Source organism: Pavona decussata, unplaced genomic scaffold, assembly GCF_977016875.1.
Source record: "Pavona decussata unplaced genomic scaffold, jaPavDecu1.1 SCAFFOLD_67, whole genome shotgun sequence".
NCBI lineage: Eukaryota > Metazoa > Cnidaria > Anthozoa > Scleractinia > Agariciidae > Pavona > Pavona decussata.
This window is the reverse complement of record NW_028145486.1, coordinates 1,031,899-1,059,368: the sequence shown is the minus strand read 5'-3', so window position 1 is coordinate 1,059,368 and position 27,470 is coordinate 1,031,899. Positions and strand designations below refer to the sequence as shown.

Genomic DNA, 27,470 nt, shown 5'->3' with positions numbered 1-27,470 from the left:
CTCTGCCAACACTGAATAAGAAAAGTTACATGAATAAATAAATCCATTTCAGTTAAAATGTACAAAAGTAGACCCCCCAATATATTTCCCCTTTACTGAGTGCTTGATTTTCATGTTCCCCCAGCCTCAAGGAACTCAATAAACAAGCTATACAAAATATAAAAATAATTTAGAAGGTCACAAATATTTTCTCCACTGTCCAAATTATATTCACACGGGAAAACCATTTCCAGTACATTGCAGCGCTGGAAGAAGGAACGCACTTGTGATTACCAATACTATGGCTCATTTGAGCGGTTTCCAATTGACTGTCGAACGTGATTTGGTAAATGAATTGGTTTCTCTTCACTTCGCTGTGACTGGTTAGCAAAACTCGCGCCATTTTCTCAACCAATAAGAAACAAAAACCAAAAAAACCAATCGTAACTTGCTCGCACGCGTTTTCCCGCGCTTGGTACAGGTTTCATGCACTTGCTTCGAGTTCTGATTGGTTCATTGCGCTGTTTACATCACTCATGATTGGCCACAGTAATTACTTTGGTCTTAGTATTACAACACTCAAATGAAAACCGCTCCATATGCGATGTTTGTTAACCTAACCTTTGATGGGGGGGGAGTAAATGTGCTACTTATCCCGGTACCCTTCCTAGGCTCGGGTTATATTTTATGATACTGGCCCATTATCCCATACCCGGCCCCACTGAAAACCGCCAAGGCGAGTGGGCTCCCTGGATAAATAATAATAATAATTACTATTATTAAGGATGGCGTGACGTTGTAAATTAGTATTTTAGGATCTTTTTAACAACTTTTTTTATTTCATCAAAATTTTAGTCTTACTATTGTTAAAAAATTGTGCTTGAAAATAGCTCTGTTGTGCTTGGAAATAGTCGGTTTTTTTTTAATCGAAATGAATTTTAAATATTGAATTGTAAATAGGTTTTAATAGCTCTTTTTTCTACTTTTAACTTGTAAATATCAATTTTGCTTGGAATATTATAATAAAGAAAGTTATTATTATTATTATTATTATTATTATTATTATTATTACACAGCAAACATTATTATTATTCACAACAAACTGTGAAATCAGTCAGGTTTTAATAGAATCAAATTGTATCTAGTAGATTTTATTCTTGTAAATAATAAAGTTATCATTCCTCCATTTTTTATTTTGTATTATTGTTATTATTATTATCATTATTATTATTATTATTATTATTATCATTATCATTATCATTATCATTATTATTATCATTATTATTATTATTATTATTGTTATTATTATTATTATTATTATTATTATTATTATTATTATTATTATTACCGGTACAAGCCATGTTATTATATTTTACGGATATTCCCACAACACCTTGCCCTATAATAGCGCGACAGGCCCTAGAATGCGAGAGATTATCGGGCACAAGCGAAAGGCGAGGAAGCGGGCGCTTCCCTCGCTTCGCCAAGTGACTGATTCCTATTGATTTAGTGGCGATATGGGAACCCATTACCCTGCGAATCCCACACTTAAAAACACCTATGATAAACCAAACTCTTTTATATACAAAATGAAATAAAACAGACCTTGTCACGTAAACGTGGTATAGCGGGTGACTTCTCTAAAGTGTCGGTCATAAAGAAGCAGCTACGCCACTGATTGGAAGAGTGATTTCTAGTCAATTTAAACTATTACAAGCTTACGGGAGCTGCTGGATTTTTACCGGGTACTAACGACAAGACTTTTCTGAAAGCCGCGTCGCCAATATGACAAAAAGGCGCTGGTGTGGACCCGGCTTAAAAAACACATCGCATCTATAGAGCCAACAGTTTGCTCTTGCCAAGCTCATTTCCTCAGGACTGCATAATTTCTCTCTAAGCTTGTGGCATAATAAGAGAAAAGAGACGTGTCTACCTAATCCTCAGTTTTAAACGCGTTACTTAGAATTTAAAACAGATGTAACAATGAAATGTTTAAAATGGGATGCCAGCGCACACCGCCATGACATTTAGAATTTAAAAATTATGCTACATTGAAATGGCTAAAAAATTAAAATGTTTTCAATTCAAAGGTAAGATCATTCTTGAAAACTCAGACGTCTTTCCATTGTTGAATGGCCACCATCTTCAGACGACTTCATCGGCGTAAATTGAGCAAATGCATCACCCCCCTACGACAAATCACAAGATGAGAACGTTACTCCTCAACATTGGTTACAATAGCCCGCGATATTATAAATCCTCGCCGTATTTTTCGCTGTTTTAAACACGGGAACGAAAACACGCACAGACCCAAGGAAGAGCTTGATACGCTGGCGCAATCAAAACGAATCAATAACTATGATATGAATGCCTTTAGGACAACCAGGAAACATTAGTGTCTTGATCTACACGAGTTTTGGTGCTGTTATACGGGGATTACCTATGATTTTCTTTATTGCTTGTTACAGTTTTGAAGAACGTTCAGCATCGCACTATTACAGTAACTTCTCAGAAAAAATTGCATTAAATATGTCCGGCGTAAACAATCATTTGGATGAATGTGGTTGCAGTTTAGGATAACAAATAACGTCATAACACAGTTAAAAACAAGCATGGTTTGACAAACTTTCATACTGATTCAGAATTTCCCTTACTGCTTGCACTTGTATTAGTGCACAGACTTTTCCAGTCTCCTTCAATTCCAAGCGACAAGAAAGGAAGGCAGACTACGGGCTGCCCCTTATCTTTCTTAGGGATAGTAAAGCGATTGAACAACGCGAACGCGCGCGAAAATTCTCCCGAGAGGAGACATGACGCGCTCTTCGAGGGAGACAATTTTCGCGCGCGTTCGCGTGGTTCACTTGTTTTACTATCCCTTAGAAAAAGAAGGGACAGCTCGCAGTCTTAAACGAAAGAGACTTTTGTGCACAGTTTAAGTTCGAAACTGATAAATGAACGTCTACCTTGGGTGTTGTACACTCCTGACCCTGGCACCACAGTATAAAGCATCTGAAAAAAAAAACCCAACAATAGCATTCAAATATTGACGTGCTACTGGATCTTTACCAGAGATAGTAGAGCGCGAGCGAGCGTGAAAGTCGTACTCTACTGAGGCAGATTCTTCGGGTAAAGGTATTTCTATTACTGACTGTATTCTTACATTCATCAGAACACTCCAACTGCTTACCCATGACACTGTGAAAAATTTCTGCTCAAGCACACAACTTGTTATTGAGAATGATGTATTATTCAGTAATGACACAGGCAAACTTGGAAAAAGAAATTCCGAGTGCTCCTATCAGGAGTCGAACCTAAGACCTTCCGATTACTAGTTCGGATGCTCTACCACTGAGCTACAGGAGACTCGTGGGGGTTAAGGCTATTAAACTACAGTCGACTCCCGATAACTCGAACCTTCAAGGGAAATTGAAAAAGGTTCGAGTTATCGGGAATTCGAGTTATCGAGGGTAAAATTATATAGGAAATGACCTGAAAGGAAAGAAAAATTAGTTCGAGTTAGCGAGGGTTCGAGTTATCGGGAGTCGACTGTAGGCTCATGGGACAAACATCCTGCATACTGCTAGGATTGGAATGTCAATCTTTAGAGTTTAAGAAGCTACCACGGCGACGGCAACATGAACGTCACACGTGCGTTGTAATTTCTTTACAATACCCGGCCAAACAACAGCGTGAAATAACCAAACACCGTTCTACCTGTTCTGTTACTGGATAGTTCGGCCATAATGTATAAATTAAACGAACTGAAATAATCGTGAAGTAGTACAAGTAACGCAACTTATATTTTCAAGTGACGTTTTCGTTGGCGTTACCGTCGCCGTCGTGATTTCTTATCATCATCATCATCATCATAATCATTATCACCAATTTCCTTTCCTTGTAGTCGCGTCGAGTCCTTTCTGTACTCTGATTCAGCTTTCCAAGGTAAGTGTCATGGTTGTTATTGGTATGGTTCTTGCACAGATTTAATGTGATTTTTAACAGTTTTAGGACGCTTGAGCGACATTCGACCTCAAAGCCGGACCCAAAACTACACAAGGAACTTCTCTCAGTGCAAGTCGAACTGATCACTTACACACTGTAGCTCAACTGATACAGCGTTACACACAAAAGATACTCACCGTTTTGCTTTCTCCACGCATTGAGGATCATTTTTGCGAAAGTAAACACGAATGTGGTGTTCCGCAAACATCTCTGGGAGCATGTTGCTAACCTGAAGAATTACAGAGTACAGTTATTTTAGTTTTATTTATTTTTCAGGTTCTGTGTCTGGCTAGCGTCTTAGTGAGCTTACGCAACAGGGCAGTAAAACCTGGTTTACACGTACGACGTAAGCATAAGCGCAAGGATGTTTACACGTGTTATAAGCATAAGGTGACATACGTAAGCGCAGAAGCATAAAAATGTGGCACAATCGCGCGGCCGGACTGCCTTTTGGCGCGAAACTTGATTCCAACATGGCGGACTAGAATGTACGCTGACAACTTGTCACTGTTTCTCAGTTTCCTTTCCTTGCACTTGTGCTTATGCTTGCATCGTCCCGGTTTACACGTACGACTCAACGACGCAAGCATAAGCATAAGCACAAGAGAATGGAAATCGTTCCATTCTCTTGTGCTATAAGCACAAGCACAAGAGAATGGAAATCGTTCCATTCTCTTGTGCTTGTGCTTATGCTTGCGTCGTACGTGTTAAGTGGGACGACGCAAGCCTAAGCACAAGGCGCTTACGCTTGCGTCGCACCGGTTTACACGTAGGTTTCTTGTGCCTATGCTTATGCTTGCGTCGTACGTGTAAACCAGGCTATTAAAGGAAGAGGACAGCTATTGCCGTTGTGTGACCTGCGTGACACTTAATAACCGGAGACCTTTAGATTCTAGAACGACTGCGAGTATGGCTACGAGTAACCTATACCCTTGTAACTACACACGCATACAGATCAAAGGCTCCTGTGAGCCAACTCGTGAATGCAGATGACACATAGTAATTGCAATTTAGACGGCTACGGAAACTTCCTCCAAAGCTAAAAGAAATTATATCTTTGCCCGATTATGTAACGAAAAATGACCATTCTTGTACTATTAAAATGATTGTCAAATTATTCTGTACAGATTGAATAAGCCGATTATTCTGATGCGCCGATTAAAAAATATCACGTGTTTTTTTTATTCAAAGTTTATAGGAGCACGCCATGTGCAGCTACGTCATGCAAATTCGTGTGATAGTCCGCGGCTACTGGATTTCGCGATCGGGCTAGTGGATTCTAACCATCACTTGCCCGATGGGCAAGTGAAGTTTTTTTGGGAATTAAAATTACAAAATTACTGTAGGGCAAGCCGATCTCACAAAGGGAAATATGTTCAACAAAGTATCGCATTACGATTCATGCCCGACATAAATGCGTGAAATTTTTCCTTTGGAGTTCAGTCCACGCAATCCTCAAGTAAAAATAATGAACTATAACAAGCTCTTGCTAAATAAGAATTATTTATCGACCGCGTCCTTTTGCTTTCCCATAAATTACCAGTTGTAAATTTCGAAAATGAAACATTTTTTCCCTTTGAAACCTCTATGAAAGCTGACAAGATCTTAAAAGTGTTCATTTCACCAGAAATTTGCATAATTTTGTTTACGACGTCAATGATGCGTGCCATGGCACGTTCCGCTTTCGCGTGAAAACTGACAAATTAAATTATTTTTTAATTAAATTATTTTTAAATTAAATTATTTTTAATTCTTGAAAGAAACCGCACTTCGTAGAAAAAAACGAAAAAATCCTATAACTTTGCTCAGATTCAACGAAAAATCCCCATTCTTACACTAAAATGATTGTCAAATTATTCTCTACAGAATGAATGAGAGAATTCTGACGCGTCGTGAAACAAATTTTCACGTTTTTTTTTTTTTTTTCACTAATTGAGTTTACGACCCCGGACTTTCTGAAAAACTGAAAAAACTTGAAACTTTGCTCAGATTGAACGAAAAATCGCCATTCTTGCACTAAATGATTGTCAAATTATTCTCTACATATTGAATAAGAATTTCCTGATGCGCCATGAACAACAAATGTTCGCGTGTTTTTTTCCACTAATTGAATTTAAAACTCATTCACTGCGCACGCCCGAAAGTTAACGACAAAACCGACTGATCGACTGATCGACCAAGTCGAGAGTCAGCTATCGCTATAACTCGTTCATTGCGCATGCGCGCATTCACGAGTTAAAAATGACCTCAACAAACATTACTAGAAGTCTTTAAGAAACCTCATTGAACTCGTTTTTGAACTCTTACTGTGTTCTTTCCTGTGTTTGTAGTTAAAAGCAACGGCCCAGCTTGTATGTAAGAGTAAACGTTTTCTTAAATTGGCCTCAGGTTACAGAAACCGGGTTACGGTCCTTCCCTGCGGACCACTTGCGGCACGTAAGATGAACATTCCTAACCTGTTCTTTCCGTACAATCATAGGCTTGTTTGGATTGTTCTTTCCATAAAATCGCACTTCGTCAATTGGATTTCTATCCCGCATACCATAATCAAAAGTGACAATCTGCGAAAGAATATAAATACATTTACCTACAATTATGACAATATTAAACCAAAGTGGTAAATGATAAAGTTGGGTAAAATTGAAGAACAGCTTCGTGATAAACCTGTCGGCCGACAAACGACAAACAGTTGGCCAATAGGCGGCCGACAGTTGGCCGACAAACGACCAACAGTTAGCCAACAAACTGCTGACCGAGTTGGCCGACAAACGACCGACAGTTGGCCGACAAACTGCCGACAGTTGGCCGATAAACGGTTGACAGTTGGCGAACAGACAGCCGACAGTTGGTCGACAGACGGCCAACAGGTTTGAACGACCAGAGATTCAAACTTGAGTTAGTGCCCAGCTCCAGTTCCAATGAGAAAATTTGCATAATTTGGGTGTACCCTTGAGGTTGTTGGTTACAAGGCCGTAATTTTCTGTTTAATTCACTAACGTTTTGTATTTTGTCGTATTTTCTTGATGCATCATTTTTTCATGGCACATGAGTATTGATTTATAGAAGCCTAACCATAATCATCCAAGTAAAATAAGATAGCTCTCTAGCACCTCTGTGTATGTAACTTACATCAATGATAAAATCATCTGGCTCAATATAGGGCCCACCTTCGATACAGTCAGCTATGGACTTAGTTATGTCGGGAATCTCTTCCTGTTAAGACAGAAAAACGGCAAGACATCAGTGGTGATATACCAATTTACTCACAGTTATGCATCAGTCAATTCAAACGGTGCCCCCCCCCCCCCCCCCCGGGCCGACCCCCGGGAATTAGGATTTTTTGAAAATAAACTGGCAAATGCCCCACCGCCGAAACAAAATAGTTGTTCAAATGCCCCGGGGTGGTGGCTCAAACATGTCAAAAATGTTTTATTTTCTTCGTTTCTCGTCTTACTTTCAGTAAAATCTAAGCTGATTCAGGCCAAATTAAGTCCTAGATGGGTCTTGTTTCCCGTAGTTAGTGCAAAAATAGGTCATTCTACAGCTCTGGCGTCCCATTTTATGTCCCATCTAGACATATTCAATAAGAAACTTACTGTATTTGACGATAAATTTGTCATTAAGAAAGCGACAATGCTGTAGGGTGAAAAAAGTGAGCTGGTCAAATGCCCTGGGGTAATTAGGTTGAAAGCTAATGCCTGACCCCTGGGATGGACAGTGTGGGAAAATGCCCCACTATTGCCCCCGGGGGGGGGGGGATGGGCACAGCTGGAATTGACTGATGCATTATAAAAAAGGACAGCATATTGGAATAAATCGTGTTTTAGTAAAGTACCTTGTCAAGCCGCTTTTTGAGAATGGTTTGGCCTATGCACTTGTACAGGTCTCGCTTTTCAATGCGGAGTAAAATGGAACGTGCCTTAAAAAAAACAAAAAAAAAAAAAACACAGCCATCAATGTTAGTAAATACATGTGATGTAAAACAACTCAACAACATCATCACCAATTGCACTGCGAGATATGCATTGGCATATTTTGGAGTCAGAAAATAACATGAATGTTAAACTCGACCAAACTACTAGAGGGCTTTGGGAGAGTTTAAAAGTTTGCATGTATGTGAACCTGAACTGAAGGCTACATGTAGGACTTAGCAGAAATACAAAGCATTGATTTCAAATTCTGTTATTTATATGCAACTGTTAATCCTTGTACTGCTTTAGTCACAGGCAGACCACCCTCTGCTTGTGTGGTGTAATTGCTGTTTGGAACTTGAGACTTTATATTCACACAACACGATCGATTGAAATTTTAGTGGAGATATTAAAGTCGCCTTTTACCTTTATGTTGAAATAAAGTTACAAGGAAACGTCGATTGAGTCACGTGTGGTGTTTTTTTTGCCATTTTGAGCCGTAGAAACCTTTCACTGGCGAGTCTACTATGACCGGCCGGAATTCAACTGACTAGAAAGATATCAAATCGGCCAAGCGACTAAAGTTTAAGGATTTTGCAAAACAAGTTGACTCAGGGTTTATTCTTGACTGAGCAGTTGGCACCGTAGGCCCCCTGGGCAGATTTTGTTTCATTTTAAAACTACATGAAATGACTATAAAAATAGGGTAGAAAATAAAAGACTTTACACTGGACAAATCACCTGTTGTAAGTCAGGGTCGGTAGAGTTGAGAATCTGATAATACACTTGATCTGTCAGCTGGGTGTAGGCTTCCATGTCATCGATCGATTCAGAGATTGACAGCATTTTCCTGCCATGCAAAAACAAACCCAGTTATACCGTACATGAATTACAGAGGTGAACGCATGTGTCGGAGCTGTTATCAGCCACTGGGCTGTACTTACCCATCTGTTCCTTTAAGTAGGATTTTTCTATCAGCCTTCAGCATAGCTTCAGTGATCCTACAAACAAGTATTAAATACACATTAAATAATACACTGGAAAAATTGGTTTGTTATCATGTAAATGAATACAGAAGCCCAAGAGGGAGGGGGTATCTGTTTTACTGGGTATCACAGAAACACCCCACCTCCCACCCCCAGGGTATCTGTTATCATCTACTCACTTATTTCCAGAAATGCACCTAACCCTGAATTTGGGTACTTCATATAAGACAGACCTTTTTGTTATTTTCATGACTTTATGTTTGGCAGAATTATTTGTGTTTTAGTATGAATTTAAATGGACGGTATTACGCTTTTTTTAGTAACACATTGAAAATTGAAAAGACGCTATTCGGTTGATAGCAGCCAAGATATAATGACCAAAATTCCATAAAAAGACTATCAGAATGCAAAGAACCTATCCACGGATATTTTAGCCGGCAGATGACCAAAATAAAAATGGGTTCAAATTTGAAAACCTCGGGCTGATGTTTTCAATTTTCGCTGTCATAACGCGCTAAAAATTGGTTGTACTAATATTTCGGTTCAACCTTTTATCTCAGTAGAATCACTATTAAAATCTCTTTAAATTAGCGATTTAGAAATTTTAATTTTAATTAAAATTAACACAGTGTTCAAAGTTTAAATTTAGTAAATTTTTGCCCAAATCATGATATCTCCCATGATACTGCCCCTTTAAGACTGGGGACACCTTGAGATGTCTATTGTGTAGTTCAAGCAATTCTCATTTGTGTGCATTTCTGGACATATCTCTACTTATTGAGGTGTAGCAATAAGTTAATGTTACAAATGCAATGTTTTATTTATCACCTCTCCTCTCAGTTATTAAATATTTTTGTTTTCTGCTGTAATGGCCTGTAAATTCTGCCTAGGGAATGGTGCTCATTAACAGCCTGACCCTTCTTAGAGGAGGTGGGGGTTAACAAAGTTAGGTATTGGATGTATGGAACAGTGGTCAGGAAGACGCATTTCTTATATTTATATGGGGTGACAAAAAATTTATTGTGAGTTAAGGTTTGCTTGTGACCAAAAATAATACATTTAGCCATGTTAAATTTATTTAGTATTTGTTGAATCGTTTGTAGCAGGGTTAAGTAATTTGTAATTGTCGTATTAATATTTACGTGTGAAAGAATAATAAATATTTTTAAATTACAAAAAAATGTTAAATTTATTTCACTTACATTTGTTCAATGATATTTGAGGTTTTATGCTGGTAAGCTCTTCTAAACAAACTGTTTCTAGTGTGAAACAGATCATAGATATTGCCAGCTTCTTTGTCTCGTACACAGATTTGTCCGTCAATTACCCTTGCAAACTTCATGTAACGCCTGTAGAATACAAGAAAGCCGCTGTAAGTACACTGTATTTAACATTATAAAGGAAACAACGAAAGATCATAGCATACAATCGAAGGGTTGAGAGCATAACTGTCTTATGTCAAATGTTAGGTTGATTTTGTGGTCTTCTCAAAAGCTTATGAATTTTTTGCATGCAGCCTTCATTTTAGCCAAAGAACAGTCATACATGTAGCTCTCACTTTTTTCGCTCCAAAGCATCTGTCTTAATGTTTTTTAGTTTGTTTTTGCTTTTCTTTTGCTGACTCAAAAACATTGTTTATCTCAAAAACACAGTGATGTCCTCTGACTATACTATGGCCACATGCAAAAATTCAGAAACTTTTGAGCAAAACGAAAAATCGGCCTAACATTCGACGTTGGTTGTGTGCTCTCAGCTTCAATTGAACACAGCAAACTAGAAAATTGACACAAACAAAGTGCCAGTTTGTCTTACTCACTTGTGATCGAAGCTGTTACTAATACCTAGGTTGTGGCAGTCACGGGAGAAATAATCAAACTTGTCCACATCTATTCCTGTTCTTTTGTTAGCCACAATCTGCAAAACAGCAAATTAATAAAATAAAAATTATAATAAAATTGTCATTATTTTAGTATATTGAATCTTCCTTTCAAGAGTATTAAACTACAGTTAAATACATATTATTTTTCATGTCATTGTTTTCATATTTTCAATTCAACACATTCTATTACAAATTCTCTCACCTCATACAGATATCTCTTTTCTGGTTCTCGTCCTTTGAAAGGCCAGTCCTATACAATATTCAGATTTAACCATCAATAATTATTTCTTCATTATTAACCCCTTACTAACCGAGTTCGAGGTCCATACTGTAAGTTTATATGGACCAGCAATCTCGTACCCAGAGCCTTCGTTACCCTTGTCCAGCGGAACGGGAAACGGACGCTCTGGCAGAATCCAAAACCGGAACCATCAAACCCTGGTTCCGGTTTGATTGCGCCTGCGTGAGGTTTGATGGAAAAAGAAAATGGCGGCTGCTATTGATCACTTTCATTGCGCTTTAGAGTTCGCTTTAGAGAAGTTGGGCAAAGCTAAGCTTTCTCTGAAAGAAGCGCAGTATGAAGCTTTAAAAAGTGTCGTGTTTGAAGGAAAGGATACCATTTGTGTACTTCCTACAGGATATGGGAAATCACTCATATATCACCTTCTACCGCATGTATTTGACTTTTTTCTGTCAAGTGAAGAAGATTCTTCATCGATTATCTTGGTATTGCCCCTGAATGCGTTGATGCAAGATCAAATAAATAAGCTTAGAGGACACTTAAATGTTCGGATTCTCAAGGATCATCGTAACTATTTTAAACAAAGACCGGAATGTTGGCTTATACAATATAAGCGCAATCCATAACACATGAGAGTCATGAAATAAAGGTTGTTATGATAATTGGATTGGACAACAGAATGAAGAGATAAGTAACAAAATGACTTTCACGATAACCAACATTAATTATTTCTCTCCGTCGTTCGATTAAATGATTTCTTTCATATATGGTCATATATTCTCGTATCACCAGAATGAAGAGAATACAAAACTCATTCGATACAGTTCCCGTCTGGTAGTACATCTTATAACTGGTTATTTATCTGAGCCAACTGGGACGTGCTGTTTTGAAAGTTCTAATAACTTCATGGATTGGCATAAATATATTTCTTTTCCAGTGAGGCCTCTTTCCACAGCTGCTTCAGAGTGACCCGAAACAACCTCCGGGTGGTGCAAAAATTACTTTTATGCTGAACCTGGCACGATGAACAGGGCAGACAGCCATTTCCGATAAATTCGTTAACTTTTAAAAAAATGCATTCTTGCCAAAATCAATTCTACTTCTGTTTCAACTCCCGAAAATGACTTATTGTGATGCTTTGTATGCTTGTTACACCGCTTGAGTGGTTTGACGGAAGTTGAGAAGCTAGTGCATTCGTCTCCGCCGCAAATCCCCGTGCAAATCCCACCGACAACAGTAAAAAGACATGGCCGTCGATAAAACCCGGAACATGGAACATTCCGGAACATTCCGGAACATCCCGGAACATTCCGGAACATCCTGGAACAAGAAAAAAAAATTATGATACAAAAAAATAATAATAATAAATTAAGCAAAAATAAAGGAAAAAATGAAAAAAAGTGTGTATATTAAATGAAATTACATTGTATCCGAAAAAAAATTCATATAAGAAGAATTACGGAGTAGGTGGAGAGGTGGGACGGTAGTATAAATGGGGTGTTGAACTGACCACACTGGATGAAGGTGCAAGAACTTTCCCGCCATTTGCAGCACGTGCTTATCATCCGCTACGCCAGAAACTGATCAGTTCCGGCTATTTTCAGTGGATTTTATCTTAAAAACAAACAGGCCTAACAGGAAATTTTGTTCATATGAAAAATAGTTATAAGCATAGAGAACAGCTTTGTAAAAGCAAACAATCTACAAGGACCCGCACAACGAAAATGCTCCAAGTAAAAGCAGGATCTGTGAAAGATCTAATCAGCCAAAAATATAAATGACTCAAATTTCTGCAAGGCTGATCGGACTGCTTAGAAAACCTAACACGACAGCGATATGATAGAGGTTGCCGCATTCTGTTGATTCTCGGTTTGGTCTCATTGAAAATAGCATGGAAGGGAAGAGAAGTTTTCGTGGCTTTCGTTCAAGAAACGGGTCCAAGCTCCCGAACGACCAACAAAGGAGTACAAATACGGAACATGAGGCCCTAGGCGAAGACGCGAGGAGCCCGGGAGGGTTTTGGTAAAAAGACTGCGCGAACGACGTTTAGTTCCACTCCGAACATCAGGAAATTGATTCTTTGGTCAGCCGAGCCGGAACTGATCCAATTCTGGCGTAGCGGGCGATAAGCACGTGCTGCAAATGGCGGGAAAGTACTTGCACCTTCATTCAGTGTGGTCAGTTACAACACCCCATTTATCGTAGGTACTTCATATATCCCCTATTATAATAAGGGATACATGAAGTACATACCATTGAAGTACATACTCCATTTATACTACCCTCCCATCTACTCCGTACTTCTTCTTATATGAATTTTTTTCGGATACAATGTAATTTCATTTTATGTAAATATACTCACTTTTTTTTCATGTTTTCCTTTATTTTTGTTTAATTTATTATTATTTTTTTTTATCTTAATTTTTTTTTTGTGTTCCAGGATGTTCTGGAATGTTCCAGAATGTTCCATGTTCCGGGTTTTATCGACGGCCAAAAAACATCGTTGTTCTTTATGTCTGTGAACTTGCCCAACAAGCAACTCTGGTTTTAGATTTAATGTTTTAGAGATATGGATAAGTAGATTTGTTTATTTAGAGAACGATGCAATATTTGCTTCTCGTGGGAACAGTTACTTCCGATTGGCTATCGAAAGATTATTTAATTGTTCCAGGTTGCATTGCTATCAAGTTATTTTCTATTTCTTCAGCAAGTTAACCGGGAAATCTGGAACAGCGTTAAGTAACATATTTTAAAATATGAATTTGTTATTGTAGCCAAGTCGCTCGTGCGTGACACATTTTAGGGAGCGAGTGAGATTTAATTTTACCTTTTGTTTGTTGTGGTGTTTGTTGGTTTGTTGTACCCGTGTAGACAATATTTAACATCAATATATTTTTTAAAACGTTTTAAGCGTTGAAAATAGTTAAAAGCCCTTTTTTAGCCAAACTTTGGCCGAGGAGTTAATTTATTCTATTATGCCCTGTTATGTAGAGTTGTAGATTTCAATGACGCTGAATTGTAATTTTTTCAAACTTTGATCGGTGTTCGTGCAAACGTTCTTCTAGATCCTACAGATTAAAAACCATACACCTAAAATTCAATGACTGTACTGTCTTTTGTCAAAGTATCAGTTGATTTGAGTCACTACCGGTCAGCTTTTTTTCTCGCTGAATTTGGACTATTTTCGGCTTTTGCGTGATAGAGAAAAGTGTGTCTACTTCATCTGAGCTCAGTTGCGTCTCAGTTCGCTCACAAACGAGCAGAGATGAAAATAATTACTATGTTTTGACTGAGGAAGAATCAATGTATTAAATTATACTAAAGAAAGATTCACAGCTATGTAAATGTCTGTGCAGCGAGAAGCTTGAAAGTGTAAAATTTCGATTCTCACATGGTGAAATGCGAGCTTTGGGCAGAGTGACCGTTTTTCATGTTTTTTTTTTGCCGTTATATAGAATATTTCAAAAATCTAACCTTATATCCTTTACATACTTACCTAGCTAAGGCCTTCACACTAACAAAGTATGCGCGAAATCGATTATTTTAACCATGGCCACAATTTCTTTGATTTTTACTGACATTTACTCTTAAGCGCTATTAAAATTCCGTCTGATTTTGCTTTTACTCCATATATATAAATGCGGTGGTTGTCAACCGCATTACAACTACGATAGCAATTTTCTTTTTTTTTTTCGCAACTTTCGTGGAAGTCGCGTTGGGAGTCGTAAACTCCGCCATTGTCTCATATTTCAATTTCGCGCCAAAAAATAGCTTCCGGTCCGTGAAATAGACATGCTTTTACCAGCCAATCAAAGGTGGCCTCATTTGGATTAGCCCAGAGGTCCGCGTTCTTGCTGCTGACCAAAAGAAAAGCGGGCTCTGATGACGAGATTGATGGACCAGTTGATTTATGGGCCAAGTGTGAAGTGCGCAGATCGTAAATCAACAAGAAGAAAATGAGGTTAGTAAGATATTTATTATATCTCTGAGGTTAATTGGGTATCAAACTTTCAAATTTAGCGCCAGGTGGTACTAACAGTAAAATGCGGCCTGCAAAATTGACCAATCACACTGGGCATACTAACTGAGGGATATAATAAGAATCAATTCATCCTATTAGTTTATAATTTATAAACAAATAGGATGAATTTGGTACAGTGTAGAAAGACTGTCATTCACCTTCTGTATTATAGATATTTATAATTATGATCTAGAAACAACCCCAGAGGGCAATATCTAGAACAGAATGATAATGAAAAAGACAAACTGGAGTTATGTATATTTTGTCCTGTATGTAGTGATAACATTGCTCTTTATGAATCATGTAAAGTTTATGGCTGCATTGTACCTGTACAAAATGTGTACTGGTGTCAATATTTGAGTTAAACAAAACTCGCTAAAATTTAACTTGGACAAACAAAATGTGCATGATTACAAGTAGTGAATCCATTCATTGCAATAGAAACAATAATTATTTGTTTTTTTTGATTTGTGTCAGCCATTTTTAATTTGATACAGCTACTGTAACTTATAATGAAACTTGCCTGGTTGGACAAAACAATGTTCCAGCATTGTTTCAAGAGATCCTGAAAGCATGTGTTTACAAAAATGGCTGAACCAGTGAAACTCAAGGTCCCACTGTCAACTCTTCAGTTGCCTGTTTGGAGGCATTATGGTTTCTGAGATGTCAATGGAAATACTGATGGGAGTTTTAAATCAAGAAACACCATGAACACAGCAATGCACTGGAAATAAAAGCATAATGCTTTTTGCTTTTCATACCATGGAATTCTTCAGCTGGAATAACCAGAAACCAAGCAATCATTGGCATGCGACTGTATAACTATTGAATTGAAAATGACCGAATTGTGACCAACGTATTTTGATATAGATCGTCAAGGTGAAGCGGAGTCGTTATTTTCACCCCTAATGATTGCATAACCCAAAGCATTTATTTGCACTAAAATCTAACCAGCGCAATTGTTTTGAACACTTTACCAGACATTACAATGTGGAAATTTCCGTAAGTGGTGGAAAGGCCTATTGGCAAATAAAGCAACACGGTTCTAGGCCATGGCAACCTCACTTGTTAATCAAGACATGCGACGTGTAGGAAGTGGAATTCCCAGGTCTGTGTAGTTAAAACTAGAGAACAATAGTCACAAGAAGCACAGGAGGTAGGCGTTAATATTACAGAAAGCACACAAGAGGGCAGATTGTACAGGCAACAGTAGTCAGCCACTCTCTCATTTTTTAAGGACACTCCCCTAATTAATTTACCTGAGAACCAGTTGTATCCAATGCCGTGCCAGCGATAAGCTCCTTGATAAATACCACATCTCTTTCGGTCAGATTATACTGGATAAAGCTTGGTAACAAGTTATTTGCTTTCAGCATGTAATCAAACATCTGTACTGATGCCTCTTCATGCTGTTTGACAAACAAAAATAATGGGATTGAATAATTTAAAATACTTTTAAAACATGTTGCAGATTCTTGTTGAGGATCATCAGAATACAAGTACATGTAACTTAACAGTAAAGCTTCTTTGGGGGCTGGGAATAATTATAATAATCATTAAGTACACGTACTAACAGGACTTCTGATATTATGCGATGTTGCGATTTCGCATAATTGACCTAAAATCGCAACAAATCGCATAATTCATGAAAAATCGCAGAATTTGTACAAAATCGCACAATTTAAGAAAAAAAAGAGCAAAAACCTCGCTTTATGTTAAGTTCTCCGATAATTTAAGCGTTATCTCAAGGAGTTTTTTCTTTCAAAAGGCGTCAGAAATCACCTGAAAGCGTTCGTTTGTTGATTAAGCGAACAAACAGGCGTTCTATGCTTCATTTTATATGCTGGGGACCTGGTGCTGCTTTTCATTATTAAACAAGTGATCATTGGCCCAGAAAAAACAATCCTTTTATGTAAATACACCAATCACAATCATTGATATATTTTTAAGATGTCATTTGATCCCTTCATACTTGCGATGTAGGTATTGACGTGAAAACTGCGTGATAGTCGCTTGCAATATGTAGTTATTTTGTTTTAATTGAAACAAACATCCTCATTATGGATAGGTTTGTTGTTAAAACGCCGAGCGCTTCTTCGCAGGAGAAAAAAAAGATCGCACCTTTCAGTAAATATTTTGGCAAAAGACAGGGCAAGAAAGTACCCGAAGGATCGTTCATGTTGACAATGGTCTGTTGTTTACCCTGCGAGCAGTGTTTCCTTCGATCTTCCTAGATGTTTTGCTCTTTGTGCAACATAGTGGTTGATCATCTTCGAAAGTTTGTGGTTGACAAGCACATTGAAGCTGAGTCACACAAGCGGAACGTGGAAAAAAATGCGGGTGGGAAGCAACAAACGCTGACTTGACCAAATTAGCAATATCTGATTTTCAATAATTTGAAATGAGGCAACAAATGATTTATTTCAGCTGGTTCATTTCTTCGTGCTCTAATTATTGCTTCTTGAACAGCAAAAAATGGATTGTGCTCCACTTAGACCTAATAAAACAAGGTTAAATTAGCTTAAATGAAATCGCATAATTTGCCGCATAATAGACCTTTCTTGCCGCATAATGAGACTTAAAAGTGCCGCATAATTTCCAATTTTTTTCCGCACCCTATCAGAAGCCCTGTACTAAGCAGGACTTACATAATACATTTACTGTACGTCCTTCCACATTATTATTTTGACAGGGTAATGCTGTATAATTATTATAAATTTGTTGGACTTTACATAACTGGAAAAATGGAGAAATGTAAACTCTTCCTTTCAACGAGTTGTGTCAAGTGCTAAAGATATACAAGATAACAACTGAGTTATTAAATCAGTTGGACATTAATTTCCCAACTTCAGCCAGACAAGGTCCAAATGACAGACTGTCATTTCCAACTCAGTGTAACTCTTAATAAATAATGTATGGTGTGTTTAATGCTAAACAGTGTTCATTGTAGAGGGGTTACCTTCCAGCCACAACCAGGCCTGGCGGCTGGTATAAACAGTGCATCAAACAAATGTGAGAAAGGACCATGACCTGAAGGTAAAAACAAAGAATTGATCAATGTCTAGTTTGCACTTTACTGTTCATTGTATATGCTTGTGGTCTACATATATATAGCATTTGGTTATACAATGTAGGACTGAGCTCGCCTGGTACCTTTAAAGAAAGTTAAATAAAATATAATTATAAATAAAACAAAAACAAAACGGCAAAAATAACATAAATGATAAAATATACATAATTAATTATTATGTAACGTTTAAAACACAAGCAGCAGTGTTTTATCAGGATTTTAAACCACAAACAGCTTCAAATGGAAAAGCGTGTGTCAAGAGAGTTCATAACAATGATGCTTTTGTGAACGTTGGAAGTTAGCACACGAGAAAAACATTAAACACCACATACTAATAAGGAGGAGGTTTTATCGGATATAAAACCACTGCACGTGATGTTTTATCGACCATTTGATAGGTCAATGGGCTTATGAATTATTAATGAGTTTTTGAAACAGCTGTAGTAACAACCTTACTGATATTAAACATTTAACATTCTTCTATGATGATCAACTTCTTTACATTACATTTGAAAATGGAAAGGGTCTCAGCATTCTAGTTTTATTGGTAAGCCGATTCCAAAAGAAAGTTGCATGATATTTGAATGACCTCAAGCTGGTTGTCTTGACTGAGGGAATATTTGACTCTTTTTGTTCCCCTCTTAGAAGGGAGTGTAAAGTTTGTTTTATTACAGTGCAAGGAATGGTGAATACTATCCCATTACTTGGACATGATGCATTGGTAAAATACATGGGGAAAAAAAGAGAACTCATGCAAGAGCAACTGTCCCCTACTTAGACATAACATAATTATCCACTGTCCTTTTAACACTCAGATCACGGCTGCTGATGGCCAATCAGTTTGAGAATTTTGTTACACTCACAACACTATGCATACAATGATCACTGCAGAACTGTTCCAAGACCATTTGAATATGTATTGACATTGGCATTTATTTGCCTTTTTTTCTAAATATACATGAGATGATAGATAGCCAATGAGGCGCGTAGCGCCGAGTTGGCCATAATCATCTCATATCCAACAAGCGCAAGTGGAATAATTGCTTTATTAAAAACAATAAAAAAATATTGCTAGATCTTACTGGTTTCCCTGTAAGAGAAGAACCAGCAGACAATTTAATGGCCGCCATTTCTCGGCCATGGCATAATGGCTCATATACCATGGCCGCTCAGCCAATCAAATCCCTCGAATTGCATTATACAATGATCCAGTTTTTGATAATTACAATTAATCCATAGTTTAATGTATGGCAAGGTGACCTCTAGATTCAGAGCAACACAAGACCAGTTTCAATGTTAGTAATGAATTTACTTGGTAGTGCCCAGAGAAGGAGCCTACCTAGATCGTGGCACAGTCCGGCTATTTTGACGCAGAGTATGTCCTCATCTGTGATTTCTAGTTCTGGTTGTCTTTTTCGAAGACTCCTCACAAGTCTTCCTGCCAAGTGGCATGTACTAAAGGCAAACAGCAAACCAGTGTGAGTGTTACAAACCTTACTGTCTAGTTCCCCAACAAAAAAGGGATTGGAAATTCCAGGGGAGTGGGGTGGGAAGGGGGCCTTTGTCCACCCCCTCACCCACCCCAGACAAAATAAAAATGTAATAAATGAAAGTATGAACTTCAAGCTACATTGGAACTTCCAGAGGTGTAGGGAGGTTTTAGAAACAAAATCCCTTTAGGGTGGGGGGGGGGAGGGGTGGTATGGATAATCTTTTGGAAAGTTCTACACATTATGACAATTAATTCTTTACGCTTGTTTAAGGATGGGGCCTTCAAATACTGAAGTCTTTTTGCCCGGTTTATGACTATGCAGAAAAAGCAGATCTTATGATTTTAAGCAACAATTATTGTTCTACCAAGTAGTAAAATACAAAGCAATGCATGGTGTTTTTTTTTTTCCAAATTGAGCCTTTATTTTCTCTGAAAATGAATGGTTACCCCCATTTTTTGTTTCTGGTTCTGCTTTCTCTGCATAGTTTTCAACTGCACAAAAAAATTCCTGTCTTACAGTACCGCTCAAAAGTAAGTTACCACCCTCTCGCGAGACGCGATTCTCGTCTCGCGATACGAGATTCTCGTCTCGAGAGACGAGACACTCGTCTCGCGAGAGGGTGAAAAAACTGTAAGTACATTTACTTAGGCTTGACTTTTCTCGCGAGAGTTTCGCGAGAATATCAAGTTGAGTGTCGGTGTTGTTGATACGGCAGGACGCCCTTGTCACGCAGCAAGCTGAATTATGGAGTTCGGTCTTAAGCTTATCGGTCGTGAACCAGGTTGCAAACAAAATCGAGCTTGCTTTGTTAAGCGACTTACCGACTGATCGAGGACTTAATGTGTTTGTATATACACTGTACTTTGTGATTTAGACCTCTACAGAGCGATTCAACGATGTAAGCGAACGACGGCTGCAAAGATAACCGAACTGATCAATCTGTCATTGCGCATTTATTCGGAGGTGGCACGTCGGGTTATCGGAGCTAATAAATTTGCAGAACCTAATAAAGCGTCTTCGTGTAGAAGAGATTGTAAATGCTGTGTATGTTTTTATATCTTTTATTCTCTCAGGGATTTAGAAAAAAAACCCACAAACACATACACTTTATAGAGCTGGTGATGACCAGTTAGACTGTTGCGGCCTCTGTTGTACGTGCGCTAGAGATTATTTGCGTATTACATAGGCGTGAAACAAATATACGAAAACTTACATGTGATTTGCATTTAAAAAACCTATCTGTTATTCTTCAATAATGGGTTGTGGCTAAAATGTAAGTGTCAATCGAGCGACGACTTTGCGGTTTTTGAAGGTTGAGATGTAAGCGCGGCGCGGTAACCTTTGACGTCGATATGCAAATTTGGTGCACGATAAACTGAAATCAATTCTGAACTAGAACTACGCATTTTACGCTAGCTCTTCAACAACGTTTCTGTTTTCGATTTTCTTTATACACAACTTTGTTTTTTCTTGGCAGAAAAAGCCTTTGCAACCGCAAAGAAGTTCGATTCAATAGCGGTTTGCAAAGCACGATACAAGTACATGTATGCAAATTCGAACCGCAGTGAAATTGAAAAACATTGTAAGTGTCAGGGTTATTATTTCAAAAAACTGTTTAATAGATACAGGCACAGAACTTGACTTTAATAAGGCTGGGATTTTTTATGTAGGAATTGTGTGTGCGGGAAAGTTTCAATTGCAAATTGATATGTCGGCGAGCTCGCTAAAACGAAACCTTCGAAGTGACGGAAGAAATAAATCATCTCTTACACTGTCCGCGAATCGAAACCTTTGAACTGAATGAAGACAAAATTGTTTCGAATCACATAAGCTCTGATAATGCGAACTTACTTGTCGACGGAATCAACCACCGTTGGCACAGGCCGTTTTAAAAACGGCATACAGTGTAAATAAAAGCAACACAAGACAAGTGCGCGAGAAATTCAGTCATTAGTTCTTCTTACTTTTGAGCGGTACTGTAGTAGGCACCACCGATAGGGAACCTGAGTAACAAAAGTAGGCACTGTCCTTCATATGATAATGTACATGTACACGTCAAGTACACAACTTATCTTACCCAATACAATGTTCGAATCTGTTGTGAGATGCTCCGGGAAAAACATGGTAACAGCCACCTACAAGATGCCAAAAAACAATGAAATGAGCTAATATAAATGAGGCTACATCATTCTGTAAACTTGATATATGATCTTAACTCTACCAAGGTTATCCCATGTAATTTTATATTTAAGTGACCAAGTTTGTGCAGGTGCTTCTCAGGGGCAGCAAAAAAAAAACTAGTATACAGCTCTACATGATGTCATGATCATCTGGAAGCCATGCCCGACTAACATCGACCGACTAACATCAAAAATGCCCTGACTTTTAATATATTCAAGCGGGTGATCAAACCATTTTTTAAGGGCCAGACAAGATACAACCTAAATACTGTAACACTTTGTATCTATCTTCTTATCTAAGCACACTTACATATTTAAAATATACGACTTTTCTTTTCTTTTAAATGCCGCCTAGTAGTATTTAAATTGCCCGTGGGGGGAAATCTCTATTCCTCATAAGCTTCGCTTCTCAGAGATTTCCCCGCCACAGTAACTCTTTCCAAGTTGCATGTTCACTTTAAATTTAATATTAATTAGCCATTTATTATCTTTTCTATTCTATTTGTAATTTATTCTGTGTGGCAAGATAATAAAAACAAAAAAACAAAAATAATAAAAAATAATTAAAAATAAAAAAATGTCAAGGAAGAAGGTTGGGACTATGCCTGTCATACATTCAAGGGCACCCTTAACAAGACTTGCAGACATACAAGTCTACTCAAATCAAGAGAGGCTCTCACAAAATATTTAGCACCATAACCTCTCATTTTAAACCATTCAAGAAGTAAACAATAGCTACATGTAGTCAACAAAATGTATGTCAGAAGATACATGTAATAGTTCAAATTACATGTAAGATGTACCCTTGGTATCTAAATTTTATTTTTGACTTGTAATTGAAGATGGTTTTGGAATAACTGAAAACACATTTTGCTCCTTACAAAGAATCATCACCTGAAGGTCTAGAACTTAAAAAGTTATAGAAGTTAAGTCTTGTTCTCTTTTGGAGTTTTGGCAAAATCAGAAGGAATGTCACATGTACAGGTAATTCTCAACCTGACATACATGACGTGATGTCTTATTATCACCTATAGTGTACACGTATCAGCAAACAGAAAATGGTCACCCCTTCCCCCTGGTGCAATTATTGAGCTCACAGTTTATCAAATTATATATTCACAACAGACCACAAGGAATGTCTACTACTAAAAGTTCATAAGTGTATGTTTCACTAAGTAATCAAAAGCTCACCTAACTGTTTAACATTCCTCAGTCTCTGGAACTGAGGAGTGTCAATGATCCTGACACAAAGTGGATGGACTTCAATATGTCCATGGATGCTATCATTGAACACCTGGCAGAAAAAAAAAAACAACATTAGCTCAAATGGTAATTTGACAATCTTTTATTACAGTCAAACCTCCCTTTGCGACCACCTCTCGTAAGCGACCACTTTTCCAAATTACGAAAACTTTCAAGTCAAATCACTATAGATGGAACCTCTCGTAGGTGACCAACTCTCGTAAGCGACCACCTCTCGTAAGCGACCACTTTTAGAGATGATTGTTTAAAATTTTTAATTGTTTTTAACCTCCCGTAGGCAACCACTTGACACACAATCTGCTGTATCTCTCACGAGCGGAAATTCCAAAATGTGTCGCTGTAACATATTGGCCGACATCATTACAGTGGACGCCGTATTAAAACTCACAGCCAGAGCGACTGGAAGTGTCTCCCGAAATAGCTTAGCATTAAACATTTGATAACATACACATGCACTATAGTGTACACTGAAATAAACTTTAATCAGGTTGAATCCTTTGTAGGAAAGAAACTCTCTTATCTTGTAAATAGCACGCATGTACGTGCATGACCGGTGATGACCTTGTATTACTCAACAGACAAATGCAAAAGTTGTAGATGTTTTACACTTGAAATGTAACATTGAAAAGTTATTACTTTGGGTTTTGATAAGCACTAGCAAAAGAGTTAGATCTCCGCAATAACCATAATTATGTAAATTATCCAAAATTTAGACCCCCCTGACCTCTGGTAAGCGACCACCTCCCGTAAGCAACCACATATCATTGACATTATGGGTGGTCGCTTACGGGAGGTTTGTCTGTATTTAAAAAAAGGCTCAGTCCCACATTTTCATAAAGTTTTGGTTTGAACAGGAGGGGACCTTTGGGAAAACAAAAAAATGCAGTGTGTTGTGGAATTTCAGATAAGGATGAACCTTGTTTGCTGAACATTATATTCCCGTATCAGGTCTTTGTTTGTTTCCTCTTTCTGCCGACAGATACAAAAAATATAATGATAACTTCTCCAGAAAACATCTTGCAAACTTAACATAAGGTAAGTACATGTATAGATTATTAAGAAATAAAAAAGTTCAATATCCTGGCTCTTATTATAAAACCACTGTCAAATGTAACAGAACAAACAATGATCTTGTAATAAGAACTGAAATATTATGATACTTTTCTGTTTCTTGCCTTTAGTACACTTACACATGTATGTTAAGTTTGCAAAGATGCTTTTCAGAGTTGTTTTTCTATATTCTTTGTACATTATTTTCTTCAACATGCCAATATTACAAAAACCTTACATAACCAAAGGAATAGTATGTTTACTTAACTATTAGTAATATACAGTTCAGACCCTTTATCTGCCTTGAAAATACGTGTAATACTGAAAATATACATGCTACATTTTTCTTTTCTGGCAAACTGTACATATCTGTTCTGGGAATTGAACAGCTTTCTGAGAGCAAACTCAGGTTTGAGAAATGGATAATGTCCAAGAAAAAATATCCATTCAGACAGAAATACAAAAGGAAAACAACACAGGTGGTTCTGTTGACTTTTTTTGGTATCTTCTGGCACAACTTTAGGTAAACAGTCACTGTATGTTGATATTTCCTTGTCTTTTCCAACAGCGCAACACTCTTCTATCTTGAATGTTTCAGCTGCAGTATACAATGTAATGTCTATGTGATGTTTTCAAAAGCTGAGTTAATCACAGACTCCAAAGCCCTCTCTCCTTAACAAGAAGACAACTTTCTAAATTACAACAGAGAATGGTAAATGATTAAAAATTATTGTTCTTGTACCTTGTAGTGGTGGTCCTCAGAACTTGTTTCACCTTCAAAACAAACAATTACTTTTTAGAAATTATGTTGGTTCTTGTTCCTGGAATATTCATATTCAATTTTGTGACAATTCACTTCTACTGAGACTAGTGCATTAAAATTAAAAACGTTCTGAAGCTTTCATTCTTATCTGAATAAATTTCCTTGTAGCTAATTTGATCTGAAGAGTCACATAACAAAATAGGATTAAAGACCATGGAGAGGGGGTTGTATTAAATCTCTGCCCTGAGTGTTCAAACCAGGTTTCCTCCATCTGATGCAAGTGGCATCTTAATAATAGCAGATTCAGTAGCAACCTTTGTGGTATCCTTGGTGTTGCTAAGGGTGCTACGGTTCCCCTCTGGGTACAGTGCAATAATTGGGGAGACTGTGTGAAGGTGGCTAGGGAGCCAGGGTTTTTCTTAGGCATTTGATAACGAAGGACCAAATTTAACTGTGCAGGACTTAATGCTTTATGTTATAACGTTTAAAAGTCTTCATTTCAACGCAACTTCAAATGTGAAGGCGAGTTAACCTGTAGGCGAGTTAACCTGTGGGCGAAGTGACCGGCATTCCTGCCATAACATTACAACTAAAATCTAACCGTCTGCATAATCGGTGTTTAACCTACAATAGTATAGAGAAGTGCTTTTGGTTGAATAATATCGCTCTTTCTTTAACCCTAAATGTTGCAATAATTTATTGTTGATGAACGTAAAATGTGTTGTTATGCAAAATACCCCTGCCCAGCTGAGAATGCATTTCAAAACTACGTACAGCCAAAACTCTTCCTAATTTAGTCGTTTAGCATTTTATAAAATATTCTACAATTCTTATGGCCTTCAAGGTTTAAAAACTAAATTTTCCCAACAAAATATGGCCAAAACCAGCTACCAGAGACACGAGACGCGAGTTCGATTTTCAAGAACAATGATTTCCGGAATCCGGTCGTTTCGCCTACGGGTCGTTTCGCCTACTGGCTGTTCGCCTACGTCTAGAGTTGATTCGCCTACGTCTTATATGTCAGTTCGCCTACGATTCATATGTTGAATTTTAAATCTGAATTATTAAAGTCTTTGGTCATTGGAACCTTAAAAAGAAAACACAACAACAAAAGTCGATACATTCTATCCTTGATGTATAAAAAAACAAAACGCGCTAAAGCTTTATTATAGCAGAACCCGGTATCTACGAATAGAATGGTCAATGTGTGAATGATATTCACACATCTTTGTGTAGACTTGTGAAGCGTGAGCGGCGCCTAAACTAAAAAAGGTGAGACTTTCATTAACATATATAACGATATTAGCTTCGGTTTCCACTTGACAGTCGGTTCAATTTCTACGTCGATTTTGCGACTTGTTGAATCTTTAACTCTATAAACTATCTTGTGGAGAAATGTGTCCGGGAATTCTGAAGTTGCTCCGTTTGCGTACTTTCAGTTCATCTAACTTAGCAAGCTGACAAATAATATATGGAGTTAAAGTGTTCTTTGTGTAGACTTGTGACTTGAGCGGCGCTTGCACTAAAGGAGGTGAGAGTTTTCATTAGCATACATAGTACTTACCACAAAATTAGCTTGTTCACACTACATAGCTTGATTTCATTTTTATTTCGATGTTGCGGCTCGTTGAATCGGTGATCGTTGAATCATAAACTTCGGACTGAGTAAGAAAAATAAAAGTGCACTTTCACGCGTGGACTCGGATCAAAATAACCAAGGATTAGATTAAAGTAACAACGGTTTACGGCCTACACAAAAGAAGGTGAGACTTTTCTCATTAACACGATTGATTTCAAAGGATTACGCTTTGGGAATTGACTCAACTGAAGAGCCGATCGCGCATAAAACAGATGAATCAACTAGTGTAGAATGTGTTTTACGACGTACGCGAACTGACATATTTATAAGACGTAGGCGACGTAGGCGAATACAGACCGTAGGCGAAACGACCCGTAGGCGAATCACCTCAAGTCGTAGGCGAACAGACAGTAGGCGAAACGACCCGTAGGCGAAACGACCGTAATTCTGATTTCCCGCCACATCTGTGCGCGTCCTTTCGAATGAATGGTGATTTTTCTAAATAATGTCATTCCCGTGAAGGATGTCAGTGATGTCTAAGATTTAGATAACTTATAGTCTGCTAGAAAAGTAAATCATGTTAAACTTCAGCTGTGCCAGATGCACAGCTGTTTGAGGCCAAACAAAATCCGCACTCACCTATAAACGCTTCACTCGCGCCGACATCGTTCCAACTGTGGACGCCATTTTCTTTGAGTTTCTTCGGACTCGGGGTTCTTAATCCCTTCACCTCCGGTGGAGTTACAATACCTACTTTTCTCTTGCGATTCTGCTGGTGCATTGTTAAATTTGGCAATAAAATAAGCCCAAGGAGCTAAAGAGAGTTAAATCTGCCCGTGCTTCGTCTCTGGAACTGGATCGAAAACAAGAAGTGTCTTTTGGTAAGTACTTCATATATGGGACGTATCAGCGCCCGCAGTACGGCCACTGTGTAACAACAAGAACTAGCGGGGTGAGGAGAGTAACTACGATAGAAAATGTGAGTAAAATAACCTTTTAACAACAAATTACGAAAAAGCAAGGTTTAGTTTACACACATATAATACGAAAATG

At 37.9% G+C, this 27,470-nt stretch overlaps 1 protein-coding gene and 1 long non-coding RNA gene across 3 annotated transcripts; one reads left to right on the top strand and one right to left on the bottom strand.

The window, feature by feature from the left end:
• Positions 1-1,270: 1,270 nt before the first annotated feature.
• Positions 1,271-27,294, bottom strand: LOC146477954 (deoxynucleoside triphosphate triphosphohydrolase SAMHD1-like). 2 transcript variants are annotated; one of them, XM_085112644.1, is made up of 18 exons: positions 27,057-27,291; positions 24,818-24,849; positions 22,954-23,056; positions 21,660-21,717; positions 19,429-19,544; positions 17,979-18,049; positions 16,279-16,428; positions 10,960-11,007; positions 10,695-10,792; positions 10,081-10,227; positions 8,837-8,893; positions 8,634-8,742; positions 7,817-7,900; positions 7,111-7,194; positions 6,438-6,542; positions 4,119-4,210; positions 2,943-2,988; positions 1,271-2,168 (listed from the first exon to the last, which is right to left on the bottom strand). In XM_085112644.1, exons 1-18 carry the CDS (start codon positions 27,196-27,198, stop codon positions 2,076-2,078), a joined length of 1,635 nt encoding a protein of 544 aa, XP_084968770.1. In that variant the 5' UTR covers positions 27,199-27,291; the 3' UTR covers positions 1,271-2,075. The 2 variants fall into 2 exon arrangements, with proteins under 2 accessions (XP_084968770.1, XP_084968771.1); XM_085112645.1 differs by lacking the exons at positions 1,271-2,168; positions 2,943-2,988; positions 4,119-4,210; positions 6,438-6,542 and adding an exon at positions 6,567-6,645 and having other exon boundaries at positions 27,057-27,294.
• On the top strand, positions 17,979-19,598 carry LOC146477955 (uncharacterized). Its single transcript, XR_014865205.1, has 2 exons — positions 17,979-18,055; positions 19,418-19,598. It is a non-coding gene; the product is annotated as an uncharacterized LOC146477955 (long non-coding RNA).
• Positions 27,295-27,470: the final 176 nt, after the last annotated feature.

What these genes read in the sequence shown, in the direction of transcription:
- LOC146477954 (XM_085112644.1), bottom strand. Translation starts at nt 27,198, where the DNA reads ATGCACCAGCAGAATCGCAAGAGAAAAGTAGGTATTGTAACTCCACCG. An exon ending in TGGATACAACTGGTTCTCAG is followed by an intron (nt 11,008 to 16,278) that starts GTAAATTAATTA and finishes AATATTGTATAG; the next exon opens with GACTGGCCTTTCAAAGGACG. An exon ending in AAAAGAGATATCTGTATGAG is followed by an intron (nt 10,793 to 10,959) that starts GTGAGAGAATTT and finishes GCTGTTTTGCAG; the next exon opens with ATTGTGGCTAACAAAAGAAC.